This window comes from Falco peregrinus, chromosome 8 (genome assembly GCF_023634155.1).
Source record: "Falco peregrinus isolate bFalPer1 chromosome 8, bFalPer1.pri, whole genome shotgun sequence".
NCBI classification, from domain to species: domain Eukaryota; kingdom Metazoa; phylum Chordata; class Aves; order Falconiformes; family Falconidae; genus Falco; species Falco peregrinus.
The window spans coordinates 44,202,822-44,224,505 of record NC_073728.1 but is presented as its reverse complement, the minus strand read 5'-3'; the positions used below and the strand labels follow the sequence as shown (position 1 = coordinate 44,224,505).

The window sequence follows — 21,684 nt, the reverse complement described above, 5'->3', positions numbered from 1 at the left end:
AATTTGGTCATGATCAATAGAAGTTTCTTTAAATACTTTTCTAAAACTCACTTGCTTATGTTTAATTTTAGATCTTCAAAATGTTTGAATTTATTGGGATTTTTGAGTTCCGTTTTAAAATCTGTAATGTGCAAAATATCTTTGTTATTTTGTGTATTTCATTATTAGTTTGTGCTTTGTGTGTTTTGTAGGCCCCTATTCTTCTCTGAAATGGTATGTTTCATGTGTATTAAGGATAGATACATCAAACAGTTCTGCTTATAGAAAGATACTCTTCTGTTTCTGATCCCAGAATGCTAAAGCAACAGACTCTTTTCCACTGCTAACAGGAACTTCCCTGGCAAATGTAATACCATTTTTTGTTAGAATTGCTCCCATTTTCAGCTGTTGCAGAAATACAGTGCCAATACTAGAAGATGCTAAGTGTAAAACTTTAATGATAGCTTTTAAAATATAAAAGCTTTTAAATAATTTTTGTTATTAAACCTTGAGGTTGGACTCACAGCATGTGTTTGAATAGTGCAATTTCAAGTGTGTTTTTTTCCCCTGAGGACACATAGGTAGGTCATTTCATGGGGGGTTACTGCAGGTGTGCTTCTGTGGTGGAGGCCTTGGAGCATTCTGAGGTTGCAGAGGTGACTTAAAGGCATTGTGCCTTTGCGTACTTCTGATGGAGGAGGACTGGTGAGGTAATAATGGATGTTTAAGAGTCACCTGTGAATCTTGATCCTATTTATGACTAGCAGTCTCATTTTGGGGTGATCAGTCAAATAGCTTTCTAGTAAGTATTTATTTTCAGAATGCATTTAAATAGAACTGCACTGAAACCTTTACCAGAATGGCTGTAATGACTTAAGACCAGAATTGGCTGCAGGAAACTAATGTTGTTTAAGGAGTTCCTAAGTGTTTTGTTTTCTTCTTACTCCCAGATTTAGTAAACCGGCTCCAGATTACGTACAACAACATGCTTACAGAAATACTTAAATATATTATTTGAACTACTAAAGTTTGTTTTTATTTTCTTTGTGGAGCAGAATGGTGGCGAGCAGCGGACACACACTCTCGTCCTGGGGCAGCTTTTTTCCCACCACTCTTGGGAATTCCACCACTGTTTGCACCTCCTGCACAGAATCATGATTCTGCTTCATTCCACTCCAGAGCTACAGGAAAAAATATTCGGAGTAGTACAGAAAAAGGTAATGGCTAAAGTTGTAAAGGGAATAATCAGACTGAACTTGAGCACATGCAGAAAGGTGTGGAATTTGAGCTTTACCTCTCATTGTTCTTCCCGTTCCCGAACAGTTCTATAAAAATTGATTTTTATCAAGCCAGGCATGAGACATGCAAGTATGGGCTTTCAATTACTAAGTATTCCTACTAATTTTTTTAGTATATCTACTTTTTCCTTAGATAGTTTGTCTGGGACTGAGTAGTAGGGAAAAGTTTTCTTTTAAAGCTTGTGGTTTGATTTAGGAGGCCTTGTACTTCTACAGTGAACACTCCATAGTGAATCCTGTGTGTATGGGAAGCATCGGGTAGTAGCTCGTTGGGGGGTCATGGCAGGGATGGCTGCGGCCACAGGATCCCAATGAAAGTAGCCCAGTGACATTAGAACACTTTCTTGCATTGCAGGACATTATTTTAGGTAGTAGCATTGCATGCCTTTTGAAGATGGGAGGCGCATTTGTTTTACGTTTGATCTCAGGATTGTTCAATAACCTCAGTGCTGCTGATGGCTTCCTGGGGGGGTGGTGGTGGCACTGGGAGGGAGGTGCTGCTCTCTCCCCTGGTGTTGGTGCCAGGACTTGAGGGCATGACTTAGAGCTGCTTCAGGGGAAGTTCGTGTTGGCTGTGAGGAGAATGTTGTTCACTGAGAGGGTGAGCTCGCTCACCAGGGAAGCGGTCATGGCTGCAAGCCTGTCAGTGTTCAAGGAGCATTTGGATGATGCTTTTAGATCTATGGTTTCCTGACTGAGTTGTCTGTCCTGTGTGCCATCAGGACCTGACTCGGGATCCTTGTGGATCCCTTCCAGCTCAGGATATTCTGGTCTGTGATTCCATGACGTACTAACCAAACTGTTTTCTTACACTTTTGGTAGGTTTTAGGACCTGGTGTGTGTTTCAGAATCAATGTGGTGATAGTCCTGGGGTTGCAGAGTAGTGAGTTTGTGTGATTAGGGGTATTTTCTTAGAAAACAAGTCATCTTGACAGATAAGTAAGCAAGCTTGAATGTGGATGTTACTTCAAATTGCAAAACTCATAAAATACTTTGGGCTTAGTGTGGTTTTCTTTGGAGCTGATTAATACTTTTGAAACTGTAAGCAAATTATTCTGTGAGGTACTTATTTGAATATGTATTTTTGTCTTTCTTTAAAATCATCTTTTTTTGCCCCTGACTAAACTCAAGGATAGTTTGGACTTAAAAATAGATGATTTCAGGTTTATTTTTTATTTCTTATTTCGCTCTTTACAGCATTGAATATGTTTGTCCTTTGAATCATGGGTGCTCTGTATGTTCTAATTAAAATAATTCCATCAGCAAATCAAAGTGACTCTTGGATGCAAATTTTAGTATATGTTGGGAGTAACCTGTGAGTAGTCTAGTGTCTTGTTATGTGTTTATTCAAGCTAGGTTAGTGTGACTGGAAAATCTTAAAGTATCTGCTAATTCAGAATTTTTAAGTGACACTTTGTAAATCTGTCATCTTAAGGTATAAATGGATCACTGAATGGGAACAGTACCACTGCAGTATCTGGTATCAGCACATCTGTACTATCCACTAGCATTGCAACATCAGCAGGACAAGTGAAAGCTATAACCTCAGGAGCAGGAGGCCGTAAATACAACCAGGAGCAAAACAAAGTTCAGCTTTTGGACACCAGAGCTGACAAAATCAAAGATAAGGTAAATATACAGAAAAAAACTTTTAAGATTCAGACAAAAAAATTGACATTTTCTGATGGTGCACAGCAGCATTTTTAAGTGTTCTCTCCCAGTAGAAAATGTTTTGGGTTTTTCATATTTATTAGAGCAAGATCTGTACACTTGTTGCCTCTGTTGTTGTTTTTTTTGTATTGGGGTGTCTTTTTTTAAAAATTATTTTTTGTTTGTTTTTTTGACATGTTTATGAGTCAAAAGCTACATTTAGCAGTAATTTCACTAGATAATATCTGTATGCAATAACATATTTTTACTTAATTTATATAATTAGGAAAATGAATATATTATTCTAACACTACTATTTGATACTACTATGTTAAAGCATAAATATTTTTATAATAATAACAGTAAGTAACCTATTATATCTGTTTAATTATGTTTTCTTGTAACTTAAAATATAAAAAATGTAAGAAACAAAATGACATTTTTAGACATTTATAGGAAGATGCTTTTCAGGGAGTAATTTCCTGTTTATCAGAAGAATGAAATATTATTAACAGCAGCGATTCAGCCAAAAATTTAAGACGGCCATCTAATGTAAAAAACATGAGTAGTCTCAGTGAGTTAGCAAACCTCCTTATATATTGACCCAAGCAGGCCTTAAGAACTTTGCTAATCTTGGAATCAAAACTATTCAGTCAAAGCACAGGAAGTGGGATACTGGGAGATGGATTACTGTCAGAACTGAAGATGAGGGAGTCATTCCCTACCGGCAGCCATCTAGGCTAAAATACTTTTATTTCTTGATATGTATTTTTTATTTTTGTTTTGTGAGTGAATTTGGCCTGTTGCTTTCTTTCTCTTTCTGTTATCGCATTACATTCAGGTCCCAAATCCGAGTGTTCTTAGGGGAGAGACTGGCATTTTTCAGAGGACAGTTGGTGTTTGCATGTATCTGCATCAAAATAGCTGTTAGCACTAAAATGGTTAACTTCTATTTGTGTAGTGATACGTTTAATATATTGACATTAGGGAAAGTATTAACGTATTAAAAAACATTTCCCCTCAAAATGTTCTTCATGTGTTCAACAATTGACAGCTTCTGATGAAGGTATTAAGGTAGATACAGGTGTTTGGAAAATCTTAAGACTTCTTTTTTTCAGGGTTAAATACAAGAAATGGCTCTTCCCTTTCTAAAATTCTGCTTTTATCTTGGATATCTATGTGCAAAACATAAGCTTTGTTTCTGTGGTGCAGAGGTAAAGCTTTTTCCAGGTAATGCCTCTGTGTTTCTGACTATTACTGCAGTTACACAGAATACCAGAGAAATTACTACCTTTTAATATGTCCCAAAAATACCTTCCCAAAAGTTTGTATTGTAAATAAATGAACAGACTCTTTCTGTTCACTTTTTGGCTCTGTCTTTTCAGAAGAGCTGAGCTGGTTAAGCTAGCTACTTGTTAATATGAGTATCACTGAAAAATTCACCTTTCTGCTTTATTTTCAAATTTCATTCAGGATGTTTGTGAGCATTGTTATTTTCTCCTTTGTATTACCATTTGTCTTTAAGTATAAATTCTGTATCCTTGATACATTTTCCTTTTATGTGGGTGCTGATTTCACACTTCACTTCGAATTTGCTAAATACTGTTTGTTGTAAAACTGTGTGCTCAATAAATTAGTGTACCTCCTTTCTTGAATTTGTTTAATTTTGTATCTTAACATTTGAATTGTCTAATGCAGATAAATTTCAGGATGTCAACAGTTGTGCTTCTTAGGTTTTTCTAGTAATTTTTCTACTACTGAAGTGGAGTTTATTGTTCCTGGTCTTACTTGATACACTGACCTTTAATCTTAACTTCTTTTCCTCCAAAACTTTTTGAGGTAATTGGTATTTGTCAATGTAATGATTTGGACAAGCTTTTCCATTAAAATATACAGAATACTCTAAATGAGAAGTCCAACATGAGGCAAAGATCAACGAGATCTGATTCAACAAAAAAATAAAAATCAGTATTTTAATTTCAGTATGTTAGAATGAAGTCTCAACTGGAATTGAAGGCAGAGGAATAAGCAGGGCCAGTAGGTAGGTGAAGTATTTTGTGCTGGGCTTTGTACAAGTGATGTTACATTTTTAAATTTCAAAGTGTAACAACACTTGTGTCTTTTTCTGAAAAAGCACAGTTTATTTTAAAACATTTTAGTTCTGAATGTTCCTTTCTTTAGGGTGTTAGTTTTTTTTTAGTATTCATCTGCTGACTTCTTCAATCTTCAGTTGTAAATTTCTTTCGAGGTTGGTATTTAAAAAAAATACTTAGTTTTAATGAAAAGGCAAAGCTTATAGCAAGGTGTTTTTGCAGCAGAAAATCTAAAGAGTTACTTGCTGTGCAGTGTTTTTTTCCTGGCTGAATTCTAGTTCCATTGTCCTAACATCTTAGGGAATCCTATAGGACAGTCTGATAGTAAGTTGTATTTTGTAAGTTCTTTTGCCTGTAGTGTGTGAAAAACAACTTCTGAGTTGACAGAAGCATCTTATCTTCAAAGCTGTAGTTATTAGAAGTTCTCATCCAGTTCCTTTTGTCTAGGGTGTCTTATTTGATCATTCAGAGGGCTCTACGTACCAGACAATGATGAACTGGAATCTGTGTGAAACACGAGCTTAAAGTTGTGCCGTATCCTCACTCATCACTGTCTATTTGCAGCATATCATGTTATATCTGTTGTGCATAATGATGCTGTATTGAAGACAGATGTCATCATGATGATCTGAGATACTGTCCATTACTTCTTGCATACAAAAATTTGGTGACTGCATTACCTTTTACCTTTGCTGTGTTGCTCGCTGTGTTGGTAACTTCAGCATGCTTTAGTTGTCTTCTTTTAAGCCTGCCCTGTTTGTGGCCAAGATAAAACTGAATAAGCCAGATGCACTTTATAAATAGTCTGAATGTGCTGCTTCAGCCTCACAAAAAAAATATAAAGCTGCCCCTGTGTTAATTGGTGAATATTGTTATAGTGAACTTCTAGGATGAGGAAGGTCAGCAGGATTTTAGGTTGGTAAAGTGTCTTGTTTTCAGCTGGGACAGAATTAATTTTCCTCTTAGTTGCTGGTGCAGTGCCGTGTTTTGGATTTGACGTGAGAACAGTGTTGGTAACACACTGATGTTTTAGTTGTTCCTAAGTCATGCTTACTCTGCCAAGGACTTTGTTTCCCATGCTCTGCCAGTGAGGAGGGGCAGTAGAAGCCGGGAGGGAGCAGAGCCAGGACAGCTGACCCCGGCTAGCCCAAGAGCTATTCCATATCATGGAGCATCATGCTCGGTAAAGTGGGGGGAACTGGGAACTGGCCAGGGCCTGCCAATCGCTGCTGGGGGACTGGCTGGTCATGGGTCAGCGGGTGGTAAGCAGTTGTATTGTGCATCACCTAGGGCTTTTTTCTTCCTTCCCTTTGGATTTTGTTCTTCTCTCCTTCTCCTTCCTTTTCATTATTGTTGTTGTTATTATTGTTTTGGGTTTTTTTCTCCTATTTTATTTTAATTATTAAACTGTCCTTATCTCAACCCTTGAGTTTTACATCCTTTTCCAATTCTCCTCCCCATCCCTCAGGGGGTACTTAGTTTCTGGCTGGGGTTAAGCCACAAACATAAAGCAACAGTCTCCTGGGACAGAAGGCATAATGGGTGAACTTGAGTCTCATTTGGCTTAGAGAAAGCCCTCTACCATTAAGGGCACCTGGTGAGGTAGGAATCCCCTCCCAAGATCTTGTATCAGGAGCTTCTACTTACCTGGATTCCAGAATTAGCATCAGGACACTTGGTTATGAACTGTAGTCACATCCTTTACTTTTAATATCTCTTCTTGGCAATTACCATGGTATTTCCTTTATAAAACTCAGTAGTTTGAAATCATGACTGAAATGTTTCTAAACTACCACTTTAGTCACCTTTTCATGATACTATACCATTGTGTCATTAAGGTCAGGCTACTTTTCTTGGTTCTCGTGTTCGGTCTAGATTATTGATTTCTGAACAATGGACATTTTCAACTAGCATAACCATCCAGCAGATTTGCTAAAGTTAGTGAACCAAAATAAAATATGTAATTTATTATAATTGAACCCACTCTTGCATCAACTTCTGTGACTATATCGTGGCCTAGTTGAAGTGAAATTTGCTCTTTAATATAACTTCATAATTTATTTAATAGCCTGTATTTCTTGAAGAGTCTTTTATTGTCTTTTTCTAAATACTATATTATTTTATAAATATCTGCCTGGTCTTACATATATCTTTGGAAGTCTAATGCTCTCTCTTTTTTTTTTTCTTTCTTTCTTTCTAGTATATTTCAAATGAAGTAAACCAGTACTTTTTGGTTTGTACTTTTCCTTCTCTTTCTTGGCTATTTTCTTTTGTGTCAGCAAGCTTTTAGAATTTATTGCAAGTTGTTTTTTTGTTGTTCTAAATGTTTTTACAGAGAGATTTTTCTTTACAGTTATGTTTTTGTCCTTCTGGCTTACATAATTTGAATTATTTCTTCTTTATGCATTTTACTGGCGGCCCCTGCCTTCCCCCTGCCCCCGCTGCTTTACCTTTTATGCTGGATTTGATAAAAACTTCTCCATCAAGATTAATCCTTTTATAGCCACTAAATGCACGAGTTTAAATTTCCCCTATCGTTACATTTTCTCTAAGCTACTAATTTGCCATCCATTCTTGTGGAATCCTGCTAATTCAACAGCTTTTATTGGTTTTATCCATGTCAAAAGATTCTATTTATTTGTGAAGTTAAAACTGCCTGGGAAGTGTTTGCATTTCATGGTGTAGTTAAGTGCCTGATGTGTTCTGAAGCATTTGATTGCTTACAAGTCACCCTAAATTTCATGTCAAAATTAGCTGTCCCTTTTCTTACTCGAGGTAATTCTTTGTGAGTCAGATTTAGTGTTGGATGTTGCTTGGCACTTGCCACCTCCTTTTTCATGAGAATGTGCCTGATTTCTTTCTTGGTATGGTAGTTTTCTTGTGTTCTTGTCTGCAGTATGAAAAGATAGATTTGTAAGATACAGCAGCTAACACATTTTGTAAAGGTAGATGGACAGCAAAAGTTTTACAGTGTTCATGAGTGGAGGTAATTACTGTCGGTTAAGTAAGCACATGACATACTTTTTTTTTTTTTTTTTTTTCCAGACTGCTACATGCATCTCTTGGGAAGCTGATGCTATGAATATGTATTTCATCAGCATTGTGAATAAAGTGGATATTTCTGACTTTAGTATTATTGCAGTGTTTTAGGTGTTTCCCTTTGCACATACAGAGAAAAATGGAGAACCATGAAGGGGAAAACCCAGAAAAGGATTCTAGAGGTGTGATTCCAGGAGGCATTGTTACTTTTACTGCTTCAGATCATGGCCTTGTCCTTTGATCTTGACCTTCATGAAGAAATTCTGCATCTGTGCCAAATAGTAGACAGGAAGATACTTAAATATATGATGTAAAGGGTACCAGCAATGAAACATACAGGATATACCATAGACTGGCACAGTTACTTAGATCAATTTTTTTTTAAGTCTCTGCATTCATTCAGATTGTTGTCCCTGCTGTGAAGTATTAACTGACACCTTTCTGAATTGAGCAGTGAAAAAATAAATCCAAATAAATACACTGAACGTTCTTAAGATTTCCCAACAGTGAAGCAATGCATGTGACAGTATGCAGAAGGTGTGATGATAGAAAGTATACTGTGTTCATCACAGGAATCAATAAAGAGAACATAGTTTTTAAAATAGAGATACCAGCCAATTGACAAACAGATGAAACTTAATCTACCTACTGCTTACATGTTTCATAGCTATTTTACAAAGTAAATGGAATCCCATTGCTGTGGGCAGCTCAGTCCTGTGCAGCAGCTCGCTCGCTGTCCCCACAGTGGTTTGAGGACAGAATTGAAGGGTAAAAGCGTGAAAACTCTTGACTTGAGAGAAAGGCAGTTTAATGGAGAAGGCAAAAGTTGCACGCACACAGGCAAAGCAAAGGAAGGAATTCACTCACTGCTTCCCACTGGCAGGCAGGAGTGCAGCCACTTCAGGAAAGGGGGCTGGAGAAGACAAATGACTTAACTCTGAACGTCCCCCTTCCTCCTCCTTTCGGCTGCTGAGCGTGATGTCATGTGGTCTGGAATATCCCTTGGGTCAGCCGGGGTCAGCTGTCCCAGCTGTGCCCCCCCCAACCCCTCGTGCCCCCCGCCGGCTGGCTGGCAGGGCAGGGCAAGGGGCAGAACGGCTGTGACACTGCACAAGTGCTGCTCAGCGGTAACTCACACACCCCTCTGCCATCAGCGCTGCTTTGGCCACAGGTTCCAGACCCAGCACCACAGCAGCTACTGTGAGGAAAAATTAAACTCTATCCCAGCCCAAACCAGTACACCCGCTTAGAAGAAAGTTTGTCATGTTCTCCCACTAATTTAAGTGAATTTCTTCTTCATAAGACAAGGATCTTTGACATAAAATTGCTCGCTCTTCTTAGCTTCTTGTTTCATGATGCACCTACCATAAAAAAATAGTCAACTTTTTGGGAAAGGTTTGTTAAGAAAACTTTTTTTTTTTAAAGCAGTTTTTCTCTGTTGATTCTGTCAGCGTTTTTATTTAGGATTGCTGCCGCTTTGCCCTCCAGTCACCTACATTTGCTGTCTACCTCTCTTCCCTTGGTCTAATTCTAACCTTAGAGTTCCCTCAGGCACTCCACGTGCCCTGTTTAGATGCCACAGAACACTTTGCTGCTGCTGCCTGGCACCTGTAATCTTGTTTCATGTTGCTCTCCCTTCGAACACGATTCTGTGAACTCTTCAATGCTTAAATACGCTTTAATGTAGTAACACATACTTTCATGCCTGTCTCACAGCTTGAGTCCATGTGTACCTCCTTCAGACATGGTTGTGAAATACACACATGAGTTTTAGTTAACTCACCGAAAAGCTAACTCTCCTCATCCATTGCGCTTTAAAACCTGATCTTGCCGTATCAACATTTTGGAATTCCTGTGTTTTTTACACCTTCTGTTTCTACATTCTTGTGTGTTGCTGCTTTTACTTTCCCATTCTGGTCTGCAAATTTGTTCTTTCCAAGAATTTAAATGTAATATAGTTGGCAGAGTATTTCAGCAGATTTTGGTCCATTTTTCAGAAGCAAATTTCAGAAGCAATGTGATGAACATACTCTTTTCAGTCTTCAAAACCTTAGATTGCTGAACAGTGCATACTGTGAAACTCAAGTTCAGTAACACATTTAAATGGATGTATCGCTGAAACATATTGATGAATCTAATATGTATTGTTCTTTCTATGTTAGTTTGCAATAAAGCTTTTTGTTTTAAATTTTTTTGGAAGCAATAAATTCTGCTGAGGTTTGCAAGACCTTGAATTCAGGCCAATTTTTCTAGGTGTAAAATTTAATATATTGCTTGGAAATATAGTGATGCCAACTGTTCTGTCAGTGTGTGTTGTCAGAAAAATACTTTAGTAGAACCTTGTGACCAGTTTTTCATTTTCATCATCTTGTGCAGCACTTTTTTCTCTTCAGTCTTCTGCGAAGGCAGGCACTTGTGTTCAGGGATTGCAGCTTTACTCCAAAGTCTCACTGTGTTTTTGTTTTAAAGATACGCATAGTAATAAGATATAACAGATTAAAGCTGAACTATTAATAGAGCGTTTGTCTTCCTGGTAGAAGCCCAGAAAAAAAGCGGTGGAAAGCTCTAGTAACAGCGACAGTGATTCAGGCTCCTCTTCAGACACCTCAAGTGAAGGCATAAGCAGTAGTGACTCCGATGATCTAGAGGAGGATGAAGAAGAGGAGGAGGACCAGAGTGCTGAAGAGAGTGAAGATGATGAATCTGATTCTGAAAATGAAGCACATTGCAAAAACAAGAACAAGGTATGACACCTTGCTCTTCTGCTCAGTCTTGTCACTGAAAGTCATTTGTGACAAATTGACCTGTTCACATTCGTACTAGCGAGCGGTTATTTAACTGCACATTAATGAATGCTAAGAATACTCCTTTTGCTTTTGCTTCAGGGTTTTCTGGGTTTTCTTTTTGCTTCCTTTGTGTGCATGCTTATGTGTGTGGTGGTGTTCTTTATGGGCTAGGAGTTTAACAGTCAGTAGACTCGTTATAAAGCGGGAAATCGAAAGAAATTAAGTGCTGTGTGCTGATAGCATATTGGAAGTATATCTTTCTATGGATGTTGCTTTGGCAGTTGCTTTTTTCCTAGTAGAGCTACTACTTTTCCTGGGAGCCAATAGAAGAACAAAATTGGAATCTTGGGTATCCTTTTAAGTTTACAGTCAAAAATACATTTAAAACCAACCATGGTTTAGTACTCCTCCTCTACTAAATGTTGTTTTCATGTGCTGAAACTATATGTGGAAAAAAATCCCTAAACAATATATGGCAAGACTGATTTAAAAATTACTATTGCTCATCCTCTGTCAAGAATAGTATAATTGTTTCACGGGGACTGATGATGTACTTTTTTTTTAAAAAGATCTTTAATTGATCTCATGTGAACGGTTGAAAATATATATTTTGCAGGTGCTAATGCATAGTGGTGTAACAGATACGAAAAGTGATGGACAAAAACCACATGAAAAGTCCCAAGAAAAAAGACCACACCAGCAGATACCTCTTGTGTCTGATTCCCAGACTCACTCATCATTCCAGTCCCAGCAGAAGCAGCCTCAGGTTTTGTCACAGCAGCTTCCGTTTATTTTCCAAAGCTCTCAGGCAAAGGAGGAATCTGTGAACAAACACACAAGTGTAATACAGTCTACAGGATTGGTTCCCAATGTGAAACCTTTGTCTTTGGTACATCAAGCCAAAAAGGAAACCTATTTAAAACTCATAGTTCCTTCCCCTGATCTACTCAAAGCAGGGAATAAAAATACCTCTGAAGAATCTATCTCTTTGACCAGCGATGTAAGATCAAAACGGGTGAGTAAAAAATGACTGTTTTTTTGATCATTTGTAACCTGCGTTGACTGCTTAATGAGATGCAACATTCTGCTATAATACGATTTTTTTTTAAATTATGTGTATATTTATTTTCATATCATGGTTTTTTTATCATGTTCTTAGGGTTGATGCAGATTTCTGAGTTATGTAAATTAACACAAATTTTGTGGGTAGAACTGTGGTGGTTGTTCTTTTGGGTTTTTTTTTGTTGCTGTTGCTGCTACTTTTTTTTTAAAGAGCAGCAAATAATATGCTTTAATTTTGGAGTTGATCCACTCTGCATTACAAGTGCTCTGAACTATTCCATAACTTCATCTTGGAGAAGAGTCATGTATTTGGCAGTTCATGTATGCATGCCCGAATGTATACACAGTGTGATCGTATACACAACTTACTGTCACATCGTGCCAAACTTGAGTTTCATGCTCATCACACAGCAGAACTTTACAGCTCAGCTGAAAGCAATCACTGTAGTGGTGAGGGTAATGGGTACAGAGAAAGCAAAGGATTTTGTCATGCATTTCTTAAGGAAGATGAGCAGCTAAAATCAACATCAAAACAAGAAAAGTACTCATGGGTTAATTGTTTTGGATATTTTCTCTGTGCTGTTCCTAGTTTGAGTCAGTACTCTGATTTAATACTTTCCCTATCAAGTATGTAAGCATGGCTTTGCTTTGTGTTAAGTCAGATAGTTTTAAGTCAAAGTAATTAAAATTACCTTGTTTAATAATTGGTTTCAACAAAATAGTTGAAAGCTTCTTTTTTTTTTAAAAAAAAGTTAGATTTAATCTTGGAATTTTTTTGCTATTTAAAGACAGAAGGATATTGGTGCACTGACAGCTATTAAAACTCAGTATGGCCATCACAATAAATCTTGATTTTCCTTTTTCCTGGTTAGGAATCTGCGGAATGTTTAGATGTGTCTATCTTAGCAGTTCTGTAGTTCAGAAAAATTCTTTCTAGATTCTCAGTTTATTTTGTTAATGGTGATTGTCATGACTAGTGGAGAATGTTCATGATTTCAATTCAGTTAGATTAGAAGAGAATAAAAATCGAGCATTTTAGAAGGGTTGAGGCTTGATAGGTATATATGTGTGTATATATATTTACACGCACACACACACAAAAAAAAGTGCATTTACCAAGGCAAGTTTCATTGTTACAAATCAACTTTATTTTAAACTAAGTAGTATTGGTGAAGAGTAAACTGAACCCTGAACATAGCTACACTCAGTCCCTGGTGAGGGCAGAAAAATATTTTTATCACATAGTTTCTATTCCTAGACCAGAAGAGAAACAATATTTTTCCTTTGAACTCCCAGTTACTTCGTAAAATTCATTAGTTAATCATTTACCTGGAATGGTTAAATAAATTACAATTATGAAAACACAGGTCTTTGACATTGGAAGAGACTTCTGCTGTCAGTTTTAGGTTATGAGTCTTTAGCTGATGATACATCACCCATTTAGTCATTTGATTTCTTTAAAATTTTTACTGGAAACATGCACTGTGTGAATATTTATTTTACAGGTTTTCATAATTTCATGCTCAGTTTTAAATGTTAGTAACTTCAATAATGTATTGTATTTGACTTAATATTTAAAAAAATATTTCAAATGCAGCATCTTTATCCATCCTATTAATTTTTCTCCATCAAAGATTATGTATTTTCTTTTTCCTTGGAAGTGTCTTGACAGTAAAGACAGTGTGAACTTTACATGCATTTGTCAGCCACTACCGATTAAGTTTTACCTTAAGAACTTTCAAGTACTACTGTTTCAGAGTTAAAAAGCTAGCATATCACAGTACTTCTGAGTAATACCTTTTCCCCATTTTTTAAAATATTTTTCTATGCCAAGACCCTTCTCTTGGTTTTCTGCTAGTGTTGTAGCCATTAGAGTGTTGTATTTACCTTGTGCTTTAAAATGAACAAACTACTAAAGCTAAGTTGACATTCACTACTGAGATTTTTATGTGCTGAAATGAGTAACAAGTGGGGTTTTTCCTATGCCAGCATATAAATCCCTTTAAAAAAAATTCTTTTTTCAAGATGCTTAATATCTTTATGAAAATCAGTCTAGAGTGATGTAGCAAGTGAGAAAGCTTCCTTGCATAATTTAGATCGGCTTCATCTTGAGTTCAGTATGTCTTTTCCTGCTTGTTTTACAGTGAAAATCACGACTTACATAACTTGTAGTTACTCATCTCTTCCGTGGCACCTACTTTTGACCTGCTAAAAATAGCTTAGCAGATGTTTTAAGATCTCATAGAGTTCACCTGCCTGCATACTAAAAAAAATAAAATGTCAGCATTTTATTCCTCTGTCTTCTTATTTCTTTAGGAACAATATAAACAGACATTCCCAGCAGCACAGCTAAAGAAACAGGAATCATCTAAGAACCTGAAGAAGGTTATTGCAGCTTTGTCAAGCCCCAAATCAACATCTAGTTCACCAGCTCATCAAAAACTCACATCCTTGGAAAACAACCATTCTAATCCATTCCTGACAAATGCACTTTTAGGTAATCACCAACCCAATGGAGTTATTCAGAGCGTCATCCAGGAGGCTCCTCTTGCGCTTACTACGAAACTGAAATCCCAGACCAAGATCAATGAAAGTGTAGCCATTTCTAGTAGTGCCCCCTTTTCTTTGCCAGTAAACTTGAGTGCATGTGGGAAAAAAACAGCTGGTAACCGGACACCTGTTATGCCCTCTACCTCTCCTGTGTTACCTGGTTCAGGAAAGGATAAACCAGTCAGCAATAATGCAGTAAACGCAGTAAAAACACAACACCGCCTTCATTCTGCAAAACTGGTGGTGGAGCAGTTCAGAGGGGTAGACTCAGATGCCCCCAGCAGTAAGGACTCTGACGACTCAAATGACGATGACGACGATGATGAAGATGAAGATGAGGACGATGAAGATGATGATTCTGATGATAGCCAATCAGGTGGTTTAACCTTTTTAATAGGAAAAGCAGAAACTTCATTTTTTGAGTGTTGAAAACATGCATTTCCCACCATACGTTAAAATGGGGGTAGGAACTTTTGGGGTGGCATGGCCCAGAGCGTCCTACAGACAGTAGGAAAGTAGCACGTCTCTCATTGTGTCATATCCAAAGTCATATTTTGGGTGTTCCGATCCTTGGTCATATGGCAGGTATATTTTCAGCTGTCCTGGTAAGATGGCTCCCCAGCCTTCAGGAAAGGCTGGCAGAGACCTACCTTCCAGATCAGTTACCCAGCCTGCAGCTTGTGTACTGCTCACGTGGCAGGGTGCTGGGGAAGGAGATGGAGAAAATAGGCTGGCTGATGGTTAATTATTCTGGCAGGCAGAGGCCATCTGCAGAACAGGCTGTCCAGCCTGAGCGGGACTAAACAAAGGCCTTCAAATTGTTGAGAGTGGCAAGAAAAGTACATTTCCAGACTTCACGCAAGGAGCACAGTAGTCAATGAGCAAGATAAAAGTACCAGGACAGTTGTAAGGGCTGCAGTGTTCATGGATAGCATTCCGACTACTGTTTCAAAGGCTCTGAAGCAATACAGAAAGGCAAGGCCTGTTGTTAAAGTTGAGTGTATTCCTAGTAACTCTGTGCTCCCCTGTGTGCACGTATCCCTTGGGTCCAGCTTCACCTTCATCATTCTCTTTCCCCCTCATCGACACACCTTATACTAATCCTCTTTCTCTCCCTCACAGCTGCAGCCTGTCTTCAGCGCCTTATGCTGTCTGCCCTTTACTCTGTCTCTAACTCTTCCTTTGCCCAGGTTGCCATACTTCCGGTTCTGACACCTTTCAGCCTGTACCCAGATCCATCATTTGCTTCCTCTTCATGCTAGGCTTCACAAGCTGTAAAGAGCCTTTCCTGCAGTAGTGTTCAACCACTGCCTGGCTCACAGGGCACATGTCATAGCTGTAGCTTATTCTAGGGTAAACAAATCTTTTAAAATACTGCACCTTCTGTCTCTCATCTCCTCATGGAAAAGCAAAGAATTCCATCTGAAACAACAGTGCATTATCATGCAGAATTACTTTATGCTGTCATATAGTCATTTAAATTTTAGGTAGTTAATTATAACCACCTATTTATACTCCAGAGATGTTATACAAAAAAAAATAAATGAAGTTAGGAAAGCTTCTTATTTAATAAGACAAAAGACTTTGCAGGTGTTAGAGCTTAAATGTATTTGCTGGTAGTTATAAAGTCATAATGTGCCTTTTGCCACACTTCTTTTTTTACACAGAGTCTGACAGCAATTCTGAGTCAGATACAGAAGGGTCTGAGGATGAAGATGACGAGGATGATAAAGACCAAGATGAATCAGATACAGACACTGAGGGAGAAAAACCTCCACTGAAACGGCGTAAAACTTCATCCTCTGTGAAGAGCTCTTCCATTGGTCTTGCAGCTCATTCCACCCCACTTAATCTTCAAGTAGCAAAGACCCCAAGCTCTGCGCCAGCTGCCTTATGTCCTGAGTCCCAGCCTGCGGTTTTCCTTGGGACAGCACCATCTGCTCTTACACCAAGTACACACTGTGGTATCTGAATGTCTTTTATTAGAGTACAGTGTAACATCTAAGCAGCATGTGATGTAAAAGTAGTTATAAAATGGTTTAGACACTGGTATGAAGTGGTATCTCAACCTAAACCACCCCATTTTTGTATTGAGAACAGTCATTCACTGCAACCGCCTCCACAGGGATGTGGTAGAGTCCCCATCACTGGAGATCTGGAGGTTTTCAAGATGTGGTTGAACAGGGTGCTAGATAATCTCATGTAAGCTCCCTTTCCCATGAAAGGCTAGGCCAGATGATCTCTTGGGATGCCTTCCAACCTGGGCTGTTCAGTGATTCTGTGAGCTTTTCACGAGTGTTTGCAACAGATGTTAAAATCAGTCAGCAGAATTGCAAGTTCTCAAGACATGAGCATTACATTTAGTCCAGGATGTTTTAGCTCATATTGTTATTTGAGAGAAGGTAGGATGAAATAGCCAGAGTTTATATTTATTACATTAAAAACACTTCATTGTTTAGTGTTTGTTATTTACCATTTTATTCTAAACGTTGTTACTATTTCTGATTTCTGAGCATCATAGCTTGCATTCTGAATCTTAAATTTCTGCCCCTTCCTCAACAAATTTAATAACTGTATTTAGTTAAAATCTAACTTTGTTATGCTTACAAAATTCTCAGTAGAATTTGTGGATTACTTGCAAGGAATTATTTTTAAAAGGTTCATGAAAAATACATTTAGCGTTTGCGTGATGTTATATAGTGTTTATAATCCCTCATTTGCTGGCTGATTTGTAAGATTTGAGTAATTACTACTGCTACAGAAAAGAATGCTTTTCTGAAAATCATACTTCTCAATTTGCATGGTAACAGTTAAATGAAATTGCGTGTTTACTACATATAATTAGAAACTTGATACTTAATTAACATGCAAGTGAACAGATTTTAGATATATATTTTTTATATTTATGTCCAGTGGAATAGGGATTTCTTTCCATGTCATCAAGGGCATTAACCTCTGAGGCAGTGTAATGTGATCTACTTAATATTTTTCACAGAAACAGGCCTGTTTAATCACACAGTTTGTAAAAGAGTTCCTATACATTAGGTGTAATCCAGATCATTAAAATGTTGATATTTTTCCTCAGGAATCTGTGTTGATTTTAAGGTATTTTGAAAAGGCTGATAGTGGATTTTTGTCTGTTTATATAGGTGGGAGGTAGAATAAACTAATTTTGAGTCCATGATTTAGATGTAGGACTTCTTCAGTCATACAATTAAAGTATTTTTGTGTCCATTTTAGCTAAAGCTAGTCCCTCCCTGAAGAGGTCTTTTGTCTCTTCTTAGTACCTGTTTGTCACTGCACAACTCATCTTTTCGATTCATTGTATTTGGACAAGCAATCTCCCTCCCTCCACTGTGACTATTAAAAGTAAGATAACAGTCATGGTAGTTTAAGAGTGCAGACATGTCCAAGAAGCTTGCCATTCAAGCGTGGGCAATTCTGCAGTGCTTTCTGGAGGGAACTCTAGGCAGTTGCTTCCAGATCATGCAGGCATCTCAGCTGGAAACCTGTGCCATTGCGCCATTGGCCCAGTATGATACTCCTTCGGACTGTAAGAGATTGGAGCAAGTTTTGAGCAGACGATGCTCTCTCATGTCCATTTCCACAGGGAAGGAGATATGTCACATTGTTTACACAAGGTCCAAACTACCTTTCTTGAGAAACCTATCTTCCAAAAGCTTGTCTATGTACACAGCTCCTGTCCTGCAGCATGCTCAGAGGGGCCTGAGAAAAGTATCAGCCTTTGGCACTCTAAACCCTGTGTTTGGTGGTTGCCTCTATCATATTATCGATTCAGTCTCATGACTAGCACCAAACACAACATCTGTTTGAACTTTGAAAAGCTGGAATAATCCTGAAAATTTTCTGCATTTGGCAGTTGACTGCAGTCTACATGCAGTGTTCTTTGAAGGCTAAGCCTGTTATACTGTATGGATTTTTAAAGTAAAGAGTGTTTTCATTTTCTTCTTCTGTACTGAAAAAATTTAAATATGGTCTACAATAGAAAAACAGGTGTGCAAGGAATTATTTTAGCAATATCTGAGAGCCAAACAAGGCAAACAGTTCAGTATGGCATAATTAGGTTTTCTTCTGTTTACAATTTTAGAAGATGTTGTTAAAGGAAGCTTAGAGGAAAATGTTTTTCAGGGGGATAATAGTTACATTAATTTTCTTGGTAGTTGAGGTGTGTAATGGTTAGAGTGTAGAAATGAATTATCTTTTGGTTTAGGGATGTAGGAATAAAAAGTATATTTGAGGAACATGTTTTCATTTTGCAAATTCTCTTAGGTGTTAATCAGAAATTTTGTTTTAGGTATTTCAAAAAGACGACGAGTAACAGATGAACGGGAGTTGCGTGTTCCTCTTGAATATGGGTAGGTTGTGTATATACTTGCTATTCCTTCAAGGGAAATAATATTTCAAAAGTCAGTTTGTAGAGAAATGACTGTTGAAAAGAATTTGAGGCTGAATACTGAGGAAAGGGATTGAACAATTCAGATTTCCAGCTGAGAGTGACTGTGGAGCTCTTTAAAAGTGTTAGCATACTTCATAGGTTAATTTTTGTGCATTAGATTTGCTCTTTTACAACCATGACCTTTCTCTTAGCAGTTTTGCCGCTGGAAATTAATCCTGATGGTTAGATCTGAGCCAGTATAGACTCCAAATAACTCCATGAAATGTAGTTCTAAGCCATTTTAAATCTGGTAATATCTGAAGTAACTTGATTCCAGTAAATCCTTATATAGTCAGTTTGGACAATAACAACTTTAACAACAATTTAATAACAATTTTGGATAATAACCGTTTCTGGGTTTGCCTATCTGATTTATGATACTCTTGTTACATTTTAGTTCTGTGCCTTTTTCCTTTTATGTAAAAATCTTAAATTTACATTACTTTTTAAAAAGTGTATTATTGTGTGCAACTATTTCTTATTACTCTAGTTGGCAAAGAGAAACCCGAATAAGAAACTTCGGTGGTCGTCTTCAAGGAGAAGTGGCATATTTTGCACCTTGTGGAAAGAAGCTGAGACAGTATCCTGAAGTAGTAAAGGTACATTAATTTTTTTTAACATCTGTGTTCTAATGCTACTAAGCATGCTTACAATTAAGAAATGTCATTTTTTTCCCTCCAATAAAGATACTTATTTCAAAACATCCTGTGATATGAGGCATAATGTATCTCAGCCTGTTGCTGATTTGATCTCCTATAAATGCATATCCCTTTGATAGAATATGCAAAACATTACACTCACTAAGTTAGCTGTACATCAAAGCTGAGTTGTAATTGTTTACAAGCTGAAGTGGAAAAATATGTGATTTTTTCAGTATCTCAGCAGAAATGGAATAATGGATATCTCAAGGGACAATTTCAGCTTCAGTGCAAAAATAGGAGTGGGTGACTTCTATGAAGCCAGAGATGGACCGCAGGTATCCACTTTTTAAAAAGTAAAGTCTTTGATCCAAGGAACCTTAACTTAAATTTAGTTGAAGTAATTTTTGCTACAAACGGAAGCATTGCCTGTTCTTAGCTAATTCTTTCTAAAAATTGTGCGTATTTCTTAATAGTAGTTATATTGAGATGCTGAGAGCTTGATCCTGGGCAGTGCTGAAAACTGCTCCTCTCAGTGATTTTATTAGGAGGTTGCAGGAGCTCAGCATGCTTTATGATCAGCTCGAAACTTGGATTTGTCTAGTACAAAAGAACTCTGAGCTACATGTTTTATCTTAGTCAGTATTTAGATATTTCTGACTAGAGCTCTTACTTCTTCCTTTACTGTATAAACATAACTTTGATAGTAGTTTGTGTATGCGTTAAATCACACTCTTTTCATGTATTCATATGCATTATATATATACACACACACAAAATCCGTGTTTATATAGAAGTGATTTCTGTATCCAGAATACAGTCTTAAGCTTCCTAAAGCATGAGCTTTTTCTGGGAAGAAAAGCTGATTTATACTAGTTATGCTTTACAGTGGTAGAACTGTTAGACTTTGTGAGGATAAACCACACAAGGATAAGTATAAAATTAGAATTTTAAGGAAATGAATATTATGTTTGTGCCATACTTTGTAACTGTATTCTGGTCATGTTGCCACTTCTTCAGGATGTGCATGAAAAATTTTGGACTTCTGTAATTGAATATGTTTGCTTCTTTAAAAGATAAGTATACTGAATATGCTACTACAGGAAGGTGGACAGACATCGGGCTCTCGGCAGTCTTAAATTCAGGCTCTAGTTAAGTCTTATGTCCATGTGATACCCTGTAGAAATACGTAACATTTAAATAGTATAAATTTAAAAGCAATGAAGACTGAGTTCATAGTAAGCAGCTGCTTCTAGGTGGTGCTTCCTGATTCCTGGCTTTCAGGGTAAAGCATCGCTAAATCCTCTTCATGTTTGGCCTTCATAAATCAACAATTACAAGTTCACGTAGTTGTGAACTTCATTATGTGCCTGAATGGCTTGATTGAAATAATTCCTTACGCTGTGAGCACAATAATGTCAGGGTATCTGCTGTCTTTTTACTCTGTCACCTTTTTTGTGCCTGTGCCCATCTATTCTATTCCTTCATTAGTCTTGTCCCCTTTTCTAGTTATCTCTTTCTCCTCTTTCATTCATGAGGTGTTTTGCAGCTTTTGCCCTTTTTTGATACTGAACACTTGAGAATGAAGGCATCGGGAGGGGCGGGTTTCTGTAGGCACAGTTGGCAATAAGAACATGAAGTTGATGTACACAATCTTGCTGTAGTTTCCGCTTGTATAGTTTATGGTAGGTTCCACTGAGACTTGGTTAGACAAGGGAAAAGTTTTTGGTGGGGCAGGCAGGGGGAAGGGGGCAAAGGCTGCTGCTTCAGGTGTGCTAAAACATTTACATTTTGTGTGTGAAAATTTCAATGAGATTTTAATTTAAACAGTGGAGCTACACTCAGGCTGATAACATGTACTTGGTAGAACAATATGTGATACTGGTACTTCATGAAGAGAATTTGCACCCTTTTTACTGAATTTTTTTTAGTTGTCCAGCTTCAAAACAGTATGTGATAAACATATCATCATGGATGTTTGGAGGTAATGCCAGGAATTTTATTACTGGTTTTCCTGTAATTTGAATTATTCCGTGTAGCCTTTCATGGTTACTCTTTCCTTTCTTTGTTATATATTTCTGTCATCTTTTGAGACATGCAACATGCATACAGAGTGATTGGGTAAGTTTCACA

The 21,684-nt window shown here is 37.5% G+C and overlaps 1 protein-coding gene across 19 annotated transcripts in view; it reads left to right on the top strand.

Annotated features, from left to right (window-relative positions):
* Positions 1 to 21,684, top strand: part of BAZ2B (bromodomain adjacent to zinc finger domain 2B) — a 156,774-nt gene that overhangs the window by 82,520 nt on the left and 52,570 nt on the right. For 12 of the 19 annotated variants that reach the window (XM_055811656.1, XM_055811647.1, XM_055811655.1 and 9 more), the window contains 9 exons: positions 1,035 to 1,196; positions 2,713 to 2,906; positions 10,597 to 10,803; positions 11,462 to 11,860; positions 14,224 to 14,833; positions 16,125 to 16,421; positions 18,773 to 18,833; positions 19,404 to 19,512; positions 19,788 to 19,889. In XM_055811656.1, the coding sequence (XP_055667631.1) occupies positions 1,035 to 1,196; positions 2,713 to 2,906; positions 10,597 to 10,803; positions 11,462 to 11,860; positions 14,224 to 14,833; positions 16,125 to 16,421; positions 18,773 to 18,833; positions 19,404 to 19,512; positions 19,788 to 19,889 (2,141 nt within the window). The remainder of the gene's footprint in view (positions 1 to 1,034; positions 1,197 to 2,712; positions 2,907 to 10,596; positions 10,804 to 11,461; positions 11,861 to 14,223; positions 14,834 to 16,124; positions 16,422 to 18,772; positions 18,834 to 19,403; positions 19,513 to 19,787; positions 19,890 to 21,684) is intronic. The other 7 variants (XM_055811658.1, XM_055811657.1, XM_055811650.1 and 4 more) reach the window with 3 other exon arrangements.